Source organism: Drosophila guanche, unplaced genomic scaffold (assembly GCF_900245975.1).
Source record: "Drosophila guanche unplaced genomic scaffold, DGUA_6, whole genome shotgun sequence".
NCBI lineage: Eukaryota > Metazoa > Arthropoda > Insecta > Diptera > Drosophilidae > Drosophila > Drosophila guanche.
The window spans coordinates 6,299,379-6,317,879 of record NW_022995743.1 but is presented as its reverse complement, the minus strand read 5'-3'; the positions used below and the strand labels follow the sequence as shown (position 1 = coordinate 6,317,879).

Sequence of the window (18,501 nt, the reverse complement as noted above, 5' to 3'; positions counted from 1 at the left end):
TTTACATAACAGCTGGTTACGCCGCGAGGTGCCCCGCCATGCCCCCACATGTAGGGCAGGACGGTTTTGGCTTCTCTTGGTTTTGGCTTTTTGTTTTTGCCACACAAAGGAAATTGCCAATTGCAAATCAATTTGGGCAACAACTTTACATAAATCAAATGCTCCAGCACCGTCAGCTGTTTGGAATGACTCTTTGGGCGCAATTGAAAAAGCGGAAAAGGGAAAAAACGGTACGCAAATACGAATTGAAACATATGGCTGCAAGGTTGAGAGGGAGTTGGGCTGCTAAGATGCAAAGTTGTTATTTCCTTAGTTTATTTGCCAAAAAAAAAAATGAAATAAGGAAAAAATTTTGCAAATTCACAAAAGAACAAACGGAAAATGTTCCGTCTCTGCTTTCGTTGAGGCCATGGAAATTTGCGGACAAGGCAAAAACAAATGAAATGCCAAGTAGAAAAAAATGTACAAAAACTGTGCAAAAAATAAGTAAAACTGGGCGAAAAATAAAGAAAAGTGTGCCTCTGCCGCCGCTGCTGTCCTTCTGTCTGTCCGCAAATCAAACCGAAAAACCTAACCAAAATCCATTTGGGCCTGTGAGAGGCAACGCTTGACTGATTTTCCACTTTGGCTTCGATCCAGCCCTATGCTGCCACACCTCCTCTCCCTCTGGCCATGATTTGCGAGCATTTCACTCAATTCTCAGTTAACGCAAAAGCAGCTCAAAGTGATTGATGGCTGAATGCATAAATTATTGATGACCATAGACAATGCTGCCTGCTTTCAGGACTGAATGGCAGATGACAGGGGAACCTAGCGGAAAGGCGCCAATGAGCTTTAGTGGGTGGACGAGAGACAGTTATACAAATCTCTCTGGAGGCGTATAGAGAGAGCGACAGTGAGAGAGAAAATTATGTGGCAAATTGTTGTAGCTACAGGGAAAATGAATGACCTACAGAATGTGATGGAGAATATCTACGCTCTGCTGTTAGTTACAGCAATAGACTAGAAATGACTGTAATGATATCAAAATTGAACAAAATGGACACTTTAAGGCACTGCCCAAGAGCTTTTACGGAATATTTATTTAAAATATGGAAGAAAAGTGCTAAACTTCAGGAAATATAATCTGTAACCTTTCGAATTCGTAGCGTATTCCCCAGAGTTTTTCCAATGGCATTTTCGCCCACTCAAATCCACGGCATAGTTACGGAATTCTTTTTCTGCTTTTGAGGCACTTTTGTTTATTTTCTTTTTGCTTGGGTATTGATTTCGTCAAACGCTCTTTATAGATCTTTGCCCAAGTCGAGTCTAGTCGAGTGGGGGCAAAAAGAGGCGCAAAAACAATTTAAGCGTAATTTGAAGCTTAAAGTAAACAGACAAATGCGATACGGAGAATGGAAGAGAACAGTTCGTCAGGCGACCGGACCGGACAAGGGGAATGGCGACTGGGAATAGCTTGAATAGAGGGATGGCGGCCTGTTGTAATTGTTGTGTTGACTGATGATGGCCATGTTTGACAGTTTAATAGCCCCAATGGTCATGGCCATGGCCACTTCCTCCCGTTCCCCGCCGAAGCACGCCTGTCAAATGCTGGCAAATCATTTGGCAAGTAAGCGAGAGAAAAAATAACTCCCGAATAATCGAGAATAAAAAGAGAATAGACTTTTTTGTGGTGCACTAAGTAGAAAGTGATCTAATTGGAATTCGAAAATCGGAATTCGGAATCCGACACTGAGGGAGAGTGCCTTACTGAACCCTGACATGTTTATAATCTTCCCAGCTACTATAAATCATACAAAACTGAAGATACGCGAAGCAGCCAGAAAATTGTAGGGACAAAGGCCTGCATTCTTCCCTTAGAAGATGTTAATTTGTTTTGAATTGGGGATAGTCTATTCGCCTGCGAATTAAAGCAACCATCGCCGGGCTTGAATGCCGAGCATATGAATAGATTCTCAAGTGCTGCGCCCATTAAGCATGGGCCAATCTAGGGGTTAATGTTTGCCTACCGCCCCCATAGAAGTGCCGTCCCATATCCCACCCTGTCCCTGCGTCATACACTTTTAATTCGTTCAAGCAGTTTTCTTTTCTCTCATTCCTTATTCATTTTTTCATTGCTCTACCGCTGCTGCTGCTGCTTCTGCTGCTTCCGCTCTGCTTTTGCTTATACTGCTGCTGCTGCTGCTGCTGCTGCTGCTGCTACTTGTTCTCCTCCTTCTCCTTCTGCTCTGCTGCCGCTTGGGCTGCCTCTTTTGATTCTTGCCCAAGTGCGTAAAGCTTTCAAAGCTGAGCGGCTTAAGAGCTTTGCAACTGTTGTTGCTGTTGGCTGAGGTTTATGTTTTCTAAAGGTAACATATCCGTCGGTTCACACACACCTACACACAACTAAACATATGTACATACATCACGGGTTAAAGCTATGCCTATCAATGGCAGCAAAGAGAGGAAGAGGGAACGTATGTGTGTGTGTGTGTGAAAGAGGGGAACAGACATCTATGGAAATTGGAATCATTGGAGGAAAGAAGAGGCTCCACCAAGCATGATAAGTTGGCAAAGTACGGTTGGGGAGGGGGTCGGAGGGGGTGCGGATATGATGATATTGACATGTGTCACATATGTTGCGTTTGCTGAAGTGTGGGAGCAAAAGGAAGAAAGGGAAAAAGAGGAGCAGCAGAGAGGGGTGTAGAAGAGGGCAGAGAAGTTACAGAACGAGAAAGAGAGAGAGAGGATAGGAGTGCTTGAGATGTCGTGGAATGTGCTCCAAATTGCCCCATAAATATTTATCGCTCTCTGTGCAGAAGGAGAAGGAGGAGGAAATCATTTATTCATTTACCCCAAAAATGAAATTTCGGTTTATGCCATACAGAGGAAGTACACAAAACACCCACACACACACAGACACAGTATATTTATCCACACACACTTACAAAAATATATTATGATAGATTTACGATTTTCCCCAGAAATAATTGAATTTCGTTGAAACAAACAAACAGAATCCGATTTAACAGCAAAAAGGAGACACGTCTCAAGCAAATTTCATTAGCCATATCGCGTATGGATACATATTCACATATATACATACATACATACATGTACATAACGCTATCACTTTAACACGGAACAAGAAACGTGCTTTAAGCTCATACAAAATCCAGCAATAATAAATATGTGCTGTTGTTTTTGTTGTTGTTTTTATGCATTACCCAGAAACGCAAAATAAAACGGGAAATTTGTCTAGGAATCGAAAACAGAGGACAGTGAACAGTGAACAGACAACAGAGAATAGACTCATACAGAAAATGTAACAAAAATTAGAATCAAGACCTCGCTGGCATGCCTCTGCTCTTGTTGTTGTTGTTGTTATTGTCGACAATTTTTTGCAATTGACTATGCAATCGTCGTCCCGTAGTCCCCATCTGATCTGTCAGGGTTAATTTAAGGCGAGGTTCATAGCTTAGAAGGGGGGAGCTCCAGTGAATGCATTTCATTGTTCTCGAAATAAAAAACGAATCACTAGCCAAAAGAAAAAGAAGAATTATAGGGAATATGAAAGCTAATATTTCTGTTTAAGCAATCAAAAAAGGGAAAGAGTACTTTGGATGACAGAATATGATTTCTATGAAAGCAAAATATAAGCAAAATTTTATTCGGCATAAATATACCATAAAGATTCACATAGATTCATATATCTCATAGTTCATGGAGAGCCTGTTTAGGTGGTTCGATTATTGTCAATTTTAATACATTTCTTGGGCTAAAATCGCATGCAAAATAAATTGGGTTTTGCACAAACAAACAAACTAACAAAAAAAAACAAGGTGAAACCCAGGGCGGAATGGACTTAAATGGAGGTGCCACAATTCAGTAGCCAAATTAAATGTCACACCCGAAATGCGCTCGAAATAAAGTTAAATATGCATTTTCATAATTTATGCCTGGCAGCCCCCAGAGAACTTGTCTGCTGACTGCCCTCCTCTTCCACTGTCTTGCTTTGCTAACCATAAGAAATCTATCTGAATCTTTGAGTCTAAACTAGTTTACCCAGTTGATTGGCTTGGCATGGTCTGGGTCTGGGCTTTGCTGGACTGTGCAGGTCTGTGCTTTAGCCGGTTAACGACTTTGAAAGTCTGTCTTCCCCGAGAACAGCAACTGGCAACTGGCCGGAGCGACAGCCCACGCAGCAGACCTGCTGGGACCTCCACTTAATGGCCTGACGACCCAAAAGATACTCGTAGTAAAAGCAAACTCAAATCAAATCGAGTAAATATTAATGACAGACGAACACCGACCTAGAAGCAGCACACGTTGGGGAATTTGAATAAATTATTGCACATTTACAACTTCAAGGAATCACATTCTAATGTCTTCGATTCGATGGATTTCCAATGCGATTAGTTTGCTTTATCTCTGGGATTCTGTTGTGTGTTGTGTGTTCATGTGTGTGGGAAGACTCTTTCCAAAGCTCTAAACTTGCATGTGTCAAGTGAGTGGAAAAAGGTTTAACCCTCGTACAGAGTTCATACATAAATAATACTCACCAGAGGAGGCAGCTCAAAAGGGTCTCAGGTGCTGCTCCGCACGACGATGATGATGATTGTATCGAGTTACCCAACATATGGTTGAGTGGGCATCAATATGGCATCGACTCTCTCGCTGTCTTTTCATTGGATCAAAGCTTTACTTCGAATCAATTGTGGTTCAGCTGAGTAATAGAGGCTTTAGAGTCAGGAGAGTCTCAAGAAAATGCCAATTCAAGATGTCCCTGTATTATTGAATGCCTGTTTCCAACACTTTTCTTTTGCTGTGGGAACCGACGAACGATGGTTAATTACAAAGGCACAAAGGAAAAGGCAACTAGAAATGGCTACAAATCAGCAAAGGCAGTAAGAAAAAGTAACAAAAAGGGTTAACAGAGCCGCCTAACAAGCTGCAGCTGGCATCAAATTCTGCATTGCCAATGACACACACAAAGAGAGAGAGAGAGAGGGAGAGGCAGAGGCAGAGTCAAAAGAGTGGCCTGAAGGAGCTGCAGAATAACGATGCAGTCAGTACCTTCTACTCGCTTGTGCTTTTGGCCAACTTCTTCAGGTCAGCCGGGTGGAGAGAGGGGGCAGCGAGCAGTGCAGATGGCAGCCCTCTGAGGCAGCAGACAAACGACACACACGAAATGATAAGCGCGCCAAAGTGCACACTGCAATCAGGCAGGCAGGCAGGCTGCCAGGCAGCAGCCAGAGACGCAACATTCAAGGGGATTTGAAGATATATCTAAATATATACATTACATATGTACTATATATAGTATATATATATATACATATATCTGCTACTCTTTGTCTGTATTTATTTTATTTATCAGACGTGATTTTTCCCTTCTTCTTGCTTTCTGTTCGTTTCTCTCCTTTGCTTTTGTTCTTTGGCTCGTCCGAGGAACCTGTTCAGTTGCATCGACGAACGTGAACGAATGAACAACAACAATATCTTGTTGAATCACTGGCCACAACAGCAGCAGCAGCAGCAGCAGCAGCAAAAAACAGAGAGGGGAAAATGGCAAGGGAAGAATTGCAGTGGGGAGCAGAGAGATATCAGTGGAAGTTAAACTCCGCAATGCTGTCAGGTGTGGTACCCTTTCAGCAGTAGCCCGTTTGGGGATTGCAAGACATTGATTGATCCTCCCTTTCAAAAAGCCAACCTAAGAGGAATCAAGGAAATTCCATCAAAAAGAATTCATAGATACAAAAAGTGAAAGTGAAAGATGGAACTTTAAGAGTTTTCACATAAAATAAAAATATTTTGATATTCATTTAATGCTATGTGTAATGCAGTAAAGGACTTTCCATGCAGCAGGTGAATTTTATTCATTGATTTTTTTCCATTCAATGGCGGACATTCTTTCGTTTATTCCCTGCCAATATGAATGAATAAAATTAACATTTTGCATTACATGCACCAAAATGAATATTCAACCGCAATCAATCGGCGGGCACAAAGTGAATGGGAGAACATATGGAACTGAAATGTTCTGCTCACTCGAGAAGACAAAAGGCAGACACAAATAAAGAGAAAAGCAAAGAGGCAGAAGAGGAGTTAAGTCCTGCTACTGGTATCCTGGTCTCATTTCTGTGTGTCTGAAGGACAGACCGCAGTCGGACAATGCTCCAAGCGGTGAGAGGGTAATGGAGGGGAGATATGTATGTACGAGTGGAGCTGCTGTCCTCATGGATGGTTTTAATATGTTCTCGAGGGTGATTCAATTACGTGGACACTGCTCTCGTTGCAGCTCCTCTGGCACTGCTGCACCACTGCTCCTTTGCTGGCTGGTCCCCCTCTGCCCCCTCAACTGATGCTGCGACTGCTGCTGCTGATGGCTCAGAGCAAATACATATATCGTCGGGGAGAGGCACAGGTGGGGTCTGCTCTTTTCTGCTGTTGTTTTTTTAATGAGGCAACCACTGCAGGGACAGAGAAGAGACTTGTCAAGTGCGGCAGCACAGCAGCAGCAGCAGCAGCAGCAGCAGCAGTGAGTGAACAAAAACTTTGTGGCTTACCCCGGAGTTAACCACAAAATCGCTTCGGGTTGTGTATCTGACAGATGTCCCTCAGTCAACACTCTAACCCCGACCCCGATACAGCCACATCTTCTCTCTGTCCATCTCTATTTCTTTCCTGTTAAAGGATTCGTCCGTCGTCTTTGGCTTGCTGCTCACCAAAAAAATGTTGACGTTCTGTTGGTCACGTTTTTCCATTATTTTCAAATTTTCCCTTGTGCCTGGTTTTTGTTTGGTCTCGGCTCGTTGTATGTTTTATGCGATAATAAATGACAATAAATACGAGCATTATGTGGCTGCACTCGTAATCCAAACAAATTCAAGAATATGAGTGCTCTCCAGAAAGGAATTAACATCATTGAAATGTTCTGTTTGGGTCATTGAAAGGGGGGTAATAGGGGAATAGTGTACTCGGTTTGCATCTTTCTGCTCTTGACAAGCGAGAGAGAGAGAGGGAGGAGCAGTTCCAATTTGATTTGAATATCTCAATTCTCATCCAATTATCTCTCTCTCTGGAGTGTTTTCTGTGTGATTTATGCCACTCGAGTGCTGCCAGCAGATGGAACAGATCAACGCTCCCTTAAGATGAGGGATATACGCGACGTGCTCCACCCCACCGCTGCTCGGTATCTCTCTTTCCGTCTTTTTATATTGAAAATAATTACCGAAAGGAAGACAAATGAAAATTATATTGTTTCGGGCGGACAACGCGGGCAGCACTCTGCCACTTAGCTAATGAAAAAGAAGTGGCTCCCAATGATAGTCCTATGGAGAAGGAAAAGGGGGAAGCCAGAGCTAGCTGAACTGTAATGGAAATTTTCCATGCAATTCCAACCTACGGCATGGCCCACCCTCTAATCAGACTCTGGCTTGGATCGTCTCCGTACCAAAGGCTAATTGAGGCAGCTAGTCCCCGACGACGACTGGCAGGCATCCACATCGACATGAACCAAGGACCAGGGACCAAGATGGCCGTATAGTGAGGGCATTTTACGGCAGGCAACTCAGTTTAACATCCGCTTTTATGGCAATTTGATAGCTGCAAGGAGGCTCCTCTAATAACTGCCCGGAGATGGACAGTGGACACTGGACACAGTGGGCTGCGTAGGGCCAAAGCCATGAAGAAAGTGGAGAAACTTAATTGAAAAGTTCGATAGATAATTGGAATAGGAAATTTGAGAGTGCTTTCAGTACGCATTACGCTTATTCTTGTGATAGAAACGAACAGCTTAAAGAAAAATAATGGTTCCATTGAACCAAAAAAATTGCCAACAAAATAATTAAAATAGAAAGTAACATACATATGTACATATTTATGCACATCTATCGAAGAATATTCATCGAATAAATCCTAAAAGTATGCATTTAAAAATGAGTTTAAAATTTAAAGATCCAAACAACAAAATACTCTTCAATTTTCTTTATTCTTGCTACACCAATAACCCAATGGCCATGTTTTCCCAAAGTTGACAGTGCCCAGGCATCACATTGAAGTGATTCCTTCCCTTTTAAACTAAAGTCTCCCTTGGTTTAACATTAAAATGATCCATTTAATGCATTTAATGAGTCAAGGATTGTTTCATTTAATTGGTTAATTAATCACTTAAACCGTCATCGAATCAACAATGTCTTAATGATGGAATGTGGAGCCACTGTAAGGAGTAAGGAGCTGCCCTGCCCTGCAACTTTGTGGCATTGTCACGTTCTGCCACAACGATGAAAGCGATGGTTGTGTGTGCGTGTGCATGAAATGCCAAAACGAAAGTGTTTGGTGCCCCCTGCAGAGTGGGGACTTGAGGCCTTTTGACTGCGCCTAAAATCTGTTACCATGCCACTGCTTGCCCCAGCACGCTGGCACCTGCGTTGATTACACAAAACGAAGAAAAATAAGAGAGAGAGTCTCTGGTCTCCCTGCAAAATAGTAAGGAGACATGCCACCGTGCAAGATGATGATGTTCTTGTGCGAACAGGATCCGTTCATGCCTCTGCTTCCTGCTCCTGCCCCTGCGCGTAGTTGCCACCATTTCTACAACGTTTTTCATGCCTCGCCACACCAGAATGATGTCTGGCCTGCCTTCTGCCACACTCGTAATTTCTTCAAGAAGGTCTTCACTCTTTTTATTCTCTTTTTTTTTGCCTTTCGTTTATTGCATGGCAAAGTTTTGCAATAATTTTTTATTTACTTGACTTGCATTCAACCTCGCCCCCCACTCACACCCGCTCAATTGCTGTAGTTTTTTTTATTGCCTGTAGTTTGGCCTGGGAAATGGCCAAATGGCAACTGCTAGCAGCGGCAACAGTTTCCTCTCTCGCTCTCTCTTCCGCTTACCCAGTAGTTTTTCCCCGTGCAAGAAAACTTTGCCACTTAAAAATATGCGTGCCACTTTTTGCTTCTCCTTTTTTGCTTTTTGCTTTTGCTGGCTAATAATTTGAAGCTTTCCTAATGGGAAAAACTAGGAGAAACTTAATCAGGCATCTAAGAAGTCATTCGAATCCGTTTTAGAAATGTTAAAGAAGAATAAGCGGTGCCTGCTGCAAGATACATTTAACTTTTTGTATGTGACAATCACTGAATAAAATAAACCATTTGCTTGTTAACAAATGTAAAACCCAATCAATTTTGTTTGGTTTGTGTGCGTACTGCGTGTCGTATACGTAACGTAATGTGGTTATGCCCGGAAGGGGTGCGGTACGACACGTGTCAACAATATAATGAAAATAACCACAAAAACAAAACAATTCAATTACTTTCTTCGGCAACGAATTTCATTTGATTTGAGAATCGAGCAGTTATGAGAGAGAGAGAGAGAGAGAGAGAGAGGGGGGGGAGTGGGGGAATGAACAAAATGTCTAAATAAATAAATAAATAAATGGATTGACAATGTATTAAATGAAGGGAAGTGATACCCATTGAGGAACTATCCGCTTACGTTGCTTTATTCGTGTTTCATTTTGGTTCGTTGGGACAACTTTTCCCTGACATTGTGTCTGCCCCGTTGGCTACCCTGCAATGGGAATTTGCTAAACTATCGATTGATGTTTGCTGGCTCCACAAAATGCATCTATTCGTGCCTCCTCTTGTACGACACACAAAACATGACTATGACAGACACGACGACAACATGCCACAACACTTCCCTGCCCCGCAACCGGGGAAAATGTATTTTCAGTCTTAGGAAATGTTTTTGGGGGAAATCAATGACATAAACAATATGAAATGAAAAACGAAAATAAGTTCAAAGCCTTGCTATTTGGATTCATTCGAGTGGCAGTAACCTGTGGGGGCACAACAATATAACAACAAAAGCAGCCCTACTATCGCATGTTGCATGCAACAACAGAAATGTCAGTTAAGGAAGATTGATGATTATTTATATATAAATCATAGTTTGCTGCCAGCCAGATAGCCAAGCTAAATTCAGCAATAAAACAACTTTTGGGCCACGACTTGAAAATTGTATCTCGTAGAAACATTTATGAAGAGGATTTTGCCATACAAATATTTCCATGGGAGAAACGAGACGGGACTGTGATGAAGTGAGGGAGCAAGTGCCTTCAGCCAAAACTCCAAGTGAAACTCCTTCAACTGGGATGGAAGCGATGCCAAAAACTTTGTAGATGACTGAAAAATGTACGTGTACGATGAAGAAGTTCTCTTCTTGTTTAGTTTCTAGCTCTAATGTATGCAAAACTTACTTTATTCAAACTGCAAATTGTTGGCACATTTTCTATGGATCTAAGGATCTACTAATTGCTTTGGATACGACGGTACCTACATGCCTGTGGAATCTATTGATTCTGTTAAATGGAATCTGCACCACCAGTCCGTTGAATATTTTTTAATAATTTTTTACTTCAATTTGAATGATAGCCGGGGGCACTCAATGGGTTTTCCTATCTAAAAAACCATTCAACGAACAGTTGACCTTCAAATACTCTTGGTTTTAATCCACTTTTCAAGCCACTGCATTTTTTGCTGAAGCATCCCTGCAGCCAGGATTGTCAAGTGCCACCGAAAAGAGTGAGAGGGCTACTTTCGGAAATACTAATATAATTTTCCATTGCTCCAACGTTTGCAGCTCCTTGATTAGGATTATTAAAATTAAATAGGAAAAGTGCGCCAGCTCTTTCATCAAAGAAGTTTCCGTGGAGTTGCATTGGTTTTGCCTCTCTCTCTCTCTCTCTCTGGCTTTCTACCTCTGCCACCCGAAGCGGCTCATTAAAAGCAGTTTTTTTTGCACAGAAGAAAAACAGACAACGAAAGAGGGAGAGGCAGGATTGGGCTTAAGGGGTGCGCAAGGCGAGCTCTTTTAAATATTTGCTACAAAGTTTCATCTCGACTGCCAAAAAGGGGCAAACTTTTGGCCACCCTTCCTGCTGCACGCCCCCTCGAGGGGCGTTGATGATGCTGCAACTTTTTATGATGGCAAGGGATGCCAAGGGAGGACAGTGGGAGAATATCTCAGTTTTATGGCCCTTGGAAGGCAGCAGGGCAGAGGGCATTATTAGCCTTTCCACATAAAGGGCGAGGAATATAATCTGCTGAATTATTTGTATGAAAAGTGCATAAAAATATTTAGAAATGCAATATAAATGTGAATATACAAATATTTGGCTCTTGAATAATTCGTGCAGGAAAATGTATTTAAAATGTGGCCAAATATCGTGCATAGCGTATGAGTTTTATTTTTGCCTGTTGCATGCCCCAGTTGATGGAATACAAGGAACATCCTTCACTCTAGAACTCGGGCGGATGTACTCCAAAAACTTTGATGTTTTTCCGTTTTAACTTCAGTTTTAGTTTCTGTTTTTGTTTTCTGCTGCCAGTGATGATTTGGCTTTTAGTAGTTTAAGCCACACCCACAGCCTCCCCAGCCCCTTTCTCTGTATGAAGCATGCAATAAACTCGATTAAAATGCCCGAGGGAACATACGGCCATGGACAGAGAGAACAAAAAACGGAGCAGGCGCAAGCCCCAAAAGTGCCCTACAAAGCAAAGCAATGTCCAATGTTCAAAACGAACAAAAAACGAGACAAGAGACTGTGCAGGCAGCCCAGCCCCTGGCTACAGGAAGGACATGCCACCACGGCCCAGCAAACACGGCTTTGGGCATGACAACCAACCGTTGTGCCAAGGGGCCAGCGAACTCCCTCTAGAAGGAGCTCCCAACATTGTCTGCTCGACATTTGCCACTCAGGCTGTGATTCCCTGGTGCATTTAAAGTTCATTTATGTCAATCACGCTCATTATGCGCACATCAACGCATTAAATAATACACAAAAGGGGGCATCCAGAGAGAGAGAGAGAGTGAGTGGGAAAGGATCTCCACTCGCTCTCGCTTCATGAAATGAATGATGATGAATATTGAGACCACAGTGCAAGGAAATCGTCATGCCACCGGAAGCCAGCGCCATATTTGTGTGTGTTTGTATGTACATCCAGATGCTGCCCCACCGGATGCAACTCTGGCTTTTTGCCTTCCGCCTACTGCCCTGCCCTGCAGTGCCCTGCCACCCATCGCCAGCGGCCATGGAGTGCTGTTGTTTGTTGACTGACCATCGCTGAGCGGAAATCTGCACTGGCTTTATCACCTTTTTCTTTCATTTTTGGTGTATACCTTTTTCTGTTTGTGTTTCATTTTGATTCGCGTGTCGGCGACAGGAAAATACTATTATAAAATGAATTTTCAGCAGGAAATATATTCAGGACTGGGTGGACAAAAAGACGAAAGAGATAGATAGACCGAACGACCCATTCTTTGTGAAACACTTTTGCTGTATCGCATTGATTCGCAGAGAAGAGGCGGGACAACATCCGAGCGGCGGTGCCATGTTGCGCACTCATTAAAATTTCAGCATAAAAAATGTCTTGGTGGATATCTTTTCTAGCGATGGGGTGCAAATGTTACGCAGAGAATCATTAAAACCGGTTTAAAGGATCAACAGAGAGGGTGGGGGAGCAAAGAAAGGATTCCTGAGATGTGTGAAAATGTTTACGACGTTTATGGACTCCGTTTTATGGGGCAAAGTGCTCTGTGGCTCTGTGGCTTTATTCTCAATCGTTAAATTTGTGTGCCTTTTCGTGTTTTGCAACACTTAATGTCAGGGCAAGCACTCTATCCTTTTATGATTTGCACCCTTGGAAATCGATTAAAGATTCTACATTTTCATCGTCAATCTATTACCGAATTGTTGGCATTTTGAGGGTATATAATGTGCTGGACAAGTGCCTGCCCTTAAGTATCTATGTGCCCGATGTGGCCCTGCATCAGTCGAATAACCTACATATGGCAACTGGCCCACAATTCTGAACTCTGGCATCCAGATGAACCTCAAACTTTGGCCGCAATCTGTGGCGTCTCTGGGCACATGCCACAACTGTCATGGCAACTGCAGTAGCGAAAACAGCAGCAAGAACAAGAACAATAGCAGTTGCCATGATGACAGAGCACTGTTGTATGTTGTTGCATGCCCCGCGGCTGTGGCACGTACACTCACTCCTGGCAACTGTCAGCGAGTCATTCAGAGCGCTAATTAAGTGAAAAACAGTGTTGCACACAGATATGCAAACACACTCACACACACACACACACCCACACCCACACCCACACACATGCATATTTTTGACCCCAAAACAAGAAAAAGTAAAGAAAATCATGCAAATTTGTTGACAAACAACAAGGACTCCATCGGAGTAGAGGGAGAGAGAGAGAGGTAAAGTGAAGGATATTCCCTGAATCTGATGATGCCGCCACTGCTGTTGCTGCTGCTGGCAATTTTCCGCGTGCGCCCACATAAATCGCAGCAGCGGCGGCGGCAAATGCAAATTTAGCTTCGAGCCCAAAAGGCGCTTAACCCGCTTTGGCTGCTCTGCTCCCCGTGGTCTCTAAGCTCTTCCCTCTGGCGTTTGATGGAAAACAAGCAGAAACACGGGCAACGGCAGTGCGAGAGCAACAGCAACAGCCAGAGGCAGGCAAATATGTAAAGCAGTGGCAGAGAGCTGAGCTACTACCCAATATGCATAGGCAGCGGCAGAATGGGGACTAGATCGAATTTTAGAGTAGAGAACAGAGCTATGGTCAAGCAGAAGCCGAACTAAAGGCTACCGCTATCAAGTAGATCGAAAGGAGAGAGAGAGCAAAGGCAAAGAACCGAAGCAGAGGCAGGCAGCGAGCAGAGTGAGAGAGCGACAAACCGTAGGAAGCTTTGATGCAGCTTAGTCCAAGGTGAATTGAAGGTGAGTTTCAAGCAAGCGATCTCAGTTGACTTTCTGTGGGTTACAGTAACAGAGCAGTGACAGGCAACTAGGGAGAGAAAGAAAGATCAGAGTTAAAGCAAAAAGTTATTAAAGTTTTGCCGGTTAAGGCGCGTGCTTTGAAAGCAGCTCTCAAGAGCTATCAAATTAGATTTAAGAAACCCTGGGAACGGAGCACAAACTGAACCTGAACTCGAACGCAAAGTCCAGACGAGAATAAAGTGATGGCACGTACCGGTAGTGAGAGGTTGAGAACGAGCCAACGAGAGTCAATTAAAATTTCTATTTGATTTGGCAAACGTCAGTGGCAGGCGGCTGGCAGACATCCGGACAGGAACAGAAAACAGTGGAAGGCCTGTAGTCTGTACGTACAGCCATCCTCACACCCACCCACCTACCATAGAGTCGTGCCAATTTTCCCTAACCTGTGCGCCTCCCCACCGTCATTCCCATAGACTGGGCTGACCAAATGCCAACAGCAGACCAGACAGATAAGAGAAGCTCGAAATTGGCTACAGGTAGACAGAGTAAACAGAGCCACAGTCCGAGATGTTCTCAGCAGGAATATCTCTTAAATTTCAGAGCGTACTGCAGCTCGGGGGGACCTTTAGCAGGTGAAAGAGTATTTCGTTGAGTTATTTGTGAATGTGGTCCTTCTCGGGAACATCCCCAAACCAGGGAAAACGAGGATGTCAGGTAAACGAACTCAATGGCCAAGGCAGCAAGCAGGCAGCAGCCATTGCAAGAGATGAGCATAAACGAAAACAAAACTGAAATCGACCCACCAACAGCTGCAATGCAACCTGAATTCGAGTCAGTGTCGCTGTCGGAGTCACAGTTTGGTGCCACAACAGGAGCAAGTTGAGTGCTTTCTCCATATTCAGTGCTGTCGTGGAGACATTATATGCATGCATTTCATGTGCTACAAGCTCTAAAAACTATAAACTAAATCGGTATAAAAAAGAGGCGTAAAACTAATTTCGAACAGTGCAAAAGCCGCTAAACGAAATTGCAGCGTTTCATAATTTATGGGGTCATGCATCCATGCACACACAAACACACTCTCACACACACAGACACAAATATAAGGGACATAAAAAAAAGCTATAACAAAAGGAAAATCGCTGGTGAAATTTATGACTTGTGGTTGTACTACCTGCCACATGAATTCTCTTTCACACACACATGCACAGTAAAACGTACAAATGTAGAGTATGTGGATGCGATAAAAACTTTATCTGGCGCTAAAAACATTTGCCCCGAAAAGTATGCTGCAATAAAGCGAATTCCAGTCTGGATATAAACTGAAATATTTGAAGATCAACCGCCTGAAATGGACATGGCTGGCGGGGAGTGGGTTATCTGCTATGTGAGCGTTAAGCCACCAAAAAGCCAACCAAGCAATATTCATAAGCACGAATTGGAAACAAAAGAAATAGGACGAAAGTGTTAACCATGTTCCACTCGTTTCCATGTCATTCCTTTTGCTTTGCCAAATTTCCCATAAGCGAAGGGACAGGATTGATTCATGTGGATTAATGTACAACCAATTGAATTTGCAATGCCGCAAGGCATAACCAATTTCCAGAACATTTATCAGCTCGCATATCAAAGAAAATGTCACTTCCATTTTGACAACCCATTGGAAAATATGACAAACTTGCATGGGAAATATATCTGCCTGTTGTGCCACCTGCTCGCAGTGGTTGGATCTCTAAGCATGCCTGATGATGCGGAAGTAGATTGCACAGTGAATGGGACCCTGGCCGTGTGTCCCGGCGCCTGTCCGGAGACCTGTGAATTTGTGAGTGAAACCTGTTCGAACGAGTGCGGTGGACCGTGTGTGTGCCGGGAGGGTTACATTATCGATGGTGATCGGAAGATCTGTGTCCTCAAATCGGATTGTCCGGCGGAGCTAAAGCAGACCACAATACGACGACATTATCCTGTGAATATCAAATACTTTGGTTCATATTTAATCTTTAACGACACCACGGACTATAAAAGCAGGGAAGTGCGCATACCCTCGACTTGATACCCTCTCAGATTTGAATGAAGAATTGAAAGTTGGAAGAATTTGTTGGTTTTTTTTTGTTTAATATAAGAAGGCGGGAAAGGAAAACTCTGGCAATAGTCTTCACGAATTTAAGCCGCGATTATGAGCCTGCTGGTTGATCCACTAGTCTGCTGTTTGTTGTCGTTGTTCTTGTTGTTGTTGGACGGTTTCCTTTGTGACTGGCGCTTGTTGCTGCCCGTTCGTCGTTTGTTGCCGTTGCGCCTGGACACATTCGGTTTTCGCTGTCCCCGTCGTCCACGTCCACCACGACCTCCGCGTCCACCGCAACGCCGATTGCCGCCACGTCTGCGCTTCTGGCCTCCGCGGCCTCGGCGTCCGCCGCGACGGCTGCCACGTCGACGGGCGCGTGCCTCGGGGCGTACCAGCTCCAGGACCTGCTCTACCACTTCATTGGCCTCCTGCTCATCGATGGCATCTTCATCGGCCTTTTGCAGATCATCTGCAGTCTCTTCCTCCTCTGCCTTAACCAGCTCCTGGTTGGGATCGTTCACCTCCTCCTCTTCGTCGTCTTTGCCTGCTTCATTGTCAATATCCTCCTCATGCTCGCGGATATCATCGTGATCCTGATCCTGATCATCATCATCGATGGCATCGGCATAGTACAGCAGATTCTGGGGTACCTGCTCCTTGCTGGGCCTCGCCTGAATGGTCCTGTGCCTCTGTCTGGCACCCGGCTTGGCCCAGCTGCCGGTGCCGATGCTGAGTAGTGCCACAAGGGCACAGAGTGTGATCCACTTGAAAGACATGATGTCGATGTGGTTGGGTTTTTGTTATGTGGCTTCTCTGGCACTTGGCCATGGCTTTTATGCGATGCTTCTGGCCAAAAAAGAAACCCACTTGCCACTTGCCACTTGCCACCGGCTGCTGCTGTTGCTGCTGTGTCAACATTTGATGATGATTTCTGTTTGTTTTGGGAAAAGTTGTTGGCTCGGCAAACCCCCAAAAAAAGTTCTCCAACACCTTCGTATTTATGCTCTAAGCAAATTTAAATTAGTTTTTTATTGTTTAACGAACCTCCTACGAACCCCCAACGGACTGAAGAGCTGCAGACTCCCGGGGGCTCTAATGATGCAATGTACCAAAGTCACGTACTTCAACTTGGCCGACAGTTGGCCGACATTCTGTACAGTTCTTCTTTCGGGTTGATGTTTAATGTTTAATTGTGGGCACGTACTGCCACGTACCACAGCGGGCAAGGGGCAGGGGCCAGCAACTGCATAAACATTGGAATATTTTCAAAATATTACCATAGCCACAGAGGAGGGACTGAGCCAGAGGCTGAGTAGAATATTAAAGTAAGGAGGGGTAAAATAAAACTATTTGTGCGGCTCATCGCATTCGCATGTTGTTTTTTGGGGCTTTCAGCATTAGCGAAAAATCAATGGAAAATCTGTGGTTTGTGTTTGGTTATGAAATTCGCATAAATACTGAATAAATTACACACAATAATAAATCCATTGATTGGGAAAGAAAATGCATAAATAATTGGAAAGAGCAGCCATTCCGCAAAAGGAAATATCTCTATGGCAAATATGATTAATTAATATTCGAATTTCCATTATGGCTTCTGCAGCTAATTGCCTGTCATTATGCCAATTATTAGCATTGATTACAAATCATCTTTTGGCTGTAAAGACTTTTTGCATACATTTTCACCCTTTAAATGGTTATTACTCGTTATGGTTATCTGTGGGCCATTGGCTGTGGGATTGATTGAATTCTATTGCCATTTTAGGGCTCGCACAAGAATTTGCATGCTCTCGACTCCTGTACTGCATGTCCTGCCTGTGGCTCCCTCTGTAAAGCCTGCCCCATTTCCCATTGCACTCCGAGGAGTGACCATTATTCCATCATCTGTCTGATTGTATTTTCCATACTATGTGGCAGGCAACGATGGCTCGTTGGTCCGTTGCCTGCATACCGATTCGATGTTTGTGTGGCTTGGACTCGGCTCCAATGAGATGGCCACAAAAACCCCACTCAAAACCACTCCCCTCCACTCACCGCTCCTCTCCCCACGCTCTCTCTGGGGACATTAGCAGCAGGTGATTGGTTTATTATGGGTTTTCCTCTGTTTGGTTTGCAGTTTTTTTTTGTGGCCCCTGTCTGTCTGATGGCCTAATGACAGGTGCAGGCGGGGCGCGTGCTGCTGATGGTCTCCTAAAAACCCACAAAATGCTAGGCAAAGCACTTTCCTTCCCACCCGCCCAAATAGCCTTCTGGGCTGAAGCGAAACGCGTGACCGGTGGGGTCGGAGGACGCGGGAGACCATGGCAAATGCAATTAGTGGCCTGAACCATTGTAGGCTGGAACTGCACGAAAATTGAAAGCCCCTGAACTTTAAAAGCCAACACTGTTTTGAATGTCAGTGCAAAATTCAAGCGTCTGCCCTGGATTTTCGTTGACTTTGCGGCAGGGGCAGAAGCAGGAGCAGGAGCAGGAACAGGGATAAAAAGCCACATGACTGTGGCATTGTGGCGTCCACTTCAACCCCCTCCACTAAATTAATGTGTAGACATTTCTTTTGAATATACTCTGCAGACGGGGTATTATCATTTGGCATATGTTGGGATGTGTTTGTGTTGCGAGATGAGAAAGGATGTAAAAATATATCTAGACCC

At 44.0% G+C, this 18,501-nt stretch overlaps 3 protein-coding genes across 4 annotated transcripts in view; 2 read left to right on the top strand and 1 right to left on the bottom strand.

Annotated features, from left to right (window-relative positions):
- The window catches only part of LOC117592529 (prolow-density lipoprotein receptor-related protein 1), a 53,668-nt gene that overhangs the window by 17,258 nt on the left and 17,909 nt on the right, over positions 1-18,501 (top strand). The gene's annotated exons all lie outside the window — the stretch shown is intronic.
- LOC117592531 (accessory gland protein Acp62F-like) lies at positions 15,437-15,853 on the top strand. The gene has a single exon (XM_034286391.1). The coding sequence runs from the start codon at positions 15,455-15,457 to the stop codon at positions 15,836-15,838; it is 384 nt and encodes a 127-aa protein (XP_034142282.1). The 5' UTR covers positions 15,437-15,454; the 3' UTR covers positions 15,839-15,853.
- On the bottom strand, positions 15,880-16,663 carry LOC117592530 (protein nemuri). Its single transcript, XM_034286389.1, has one exon. The coding sequence runs from the start codon at positions 16,624-16,626 to the stop codon at positions 15,949-15,951; it is 678 nt and encodes a 225-aa protein (XP_034142280.1). The 5' UTR covers positions 16,627-16,663; the 3' UTR covers positions 15,880-15,948.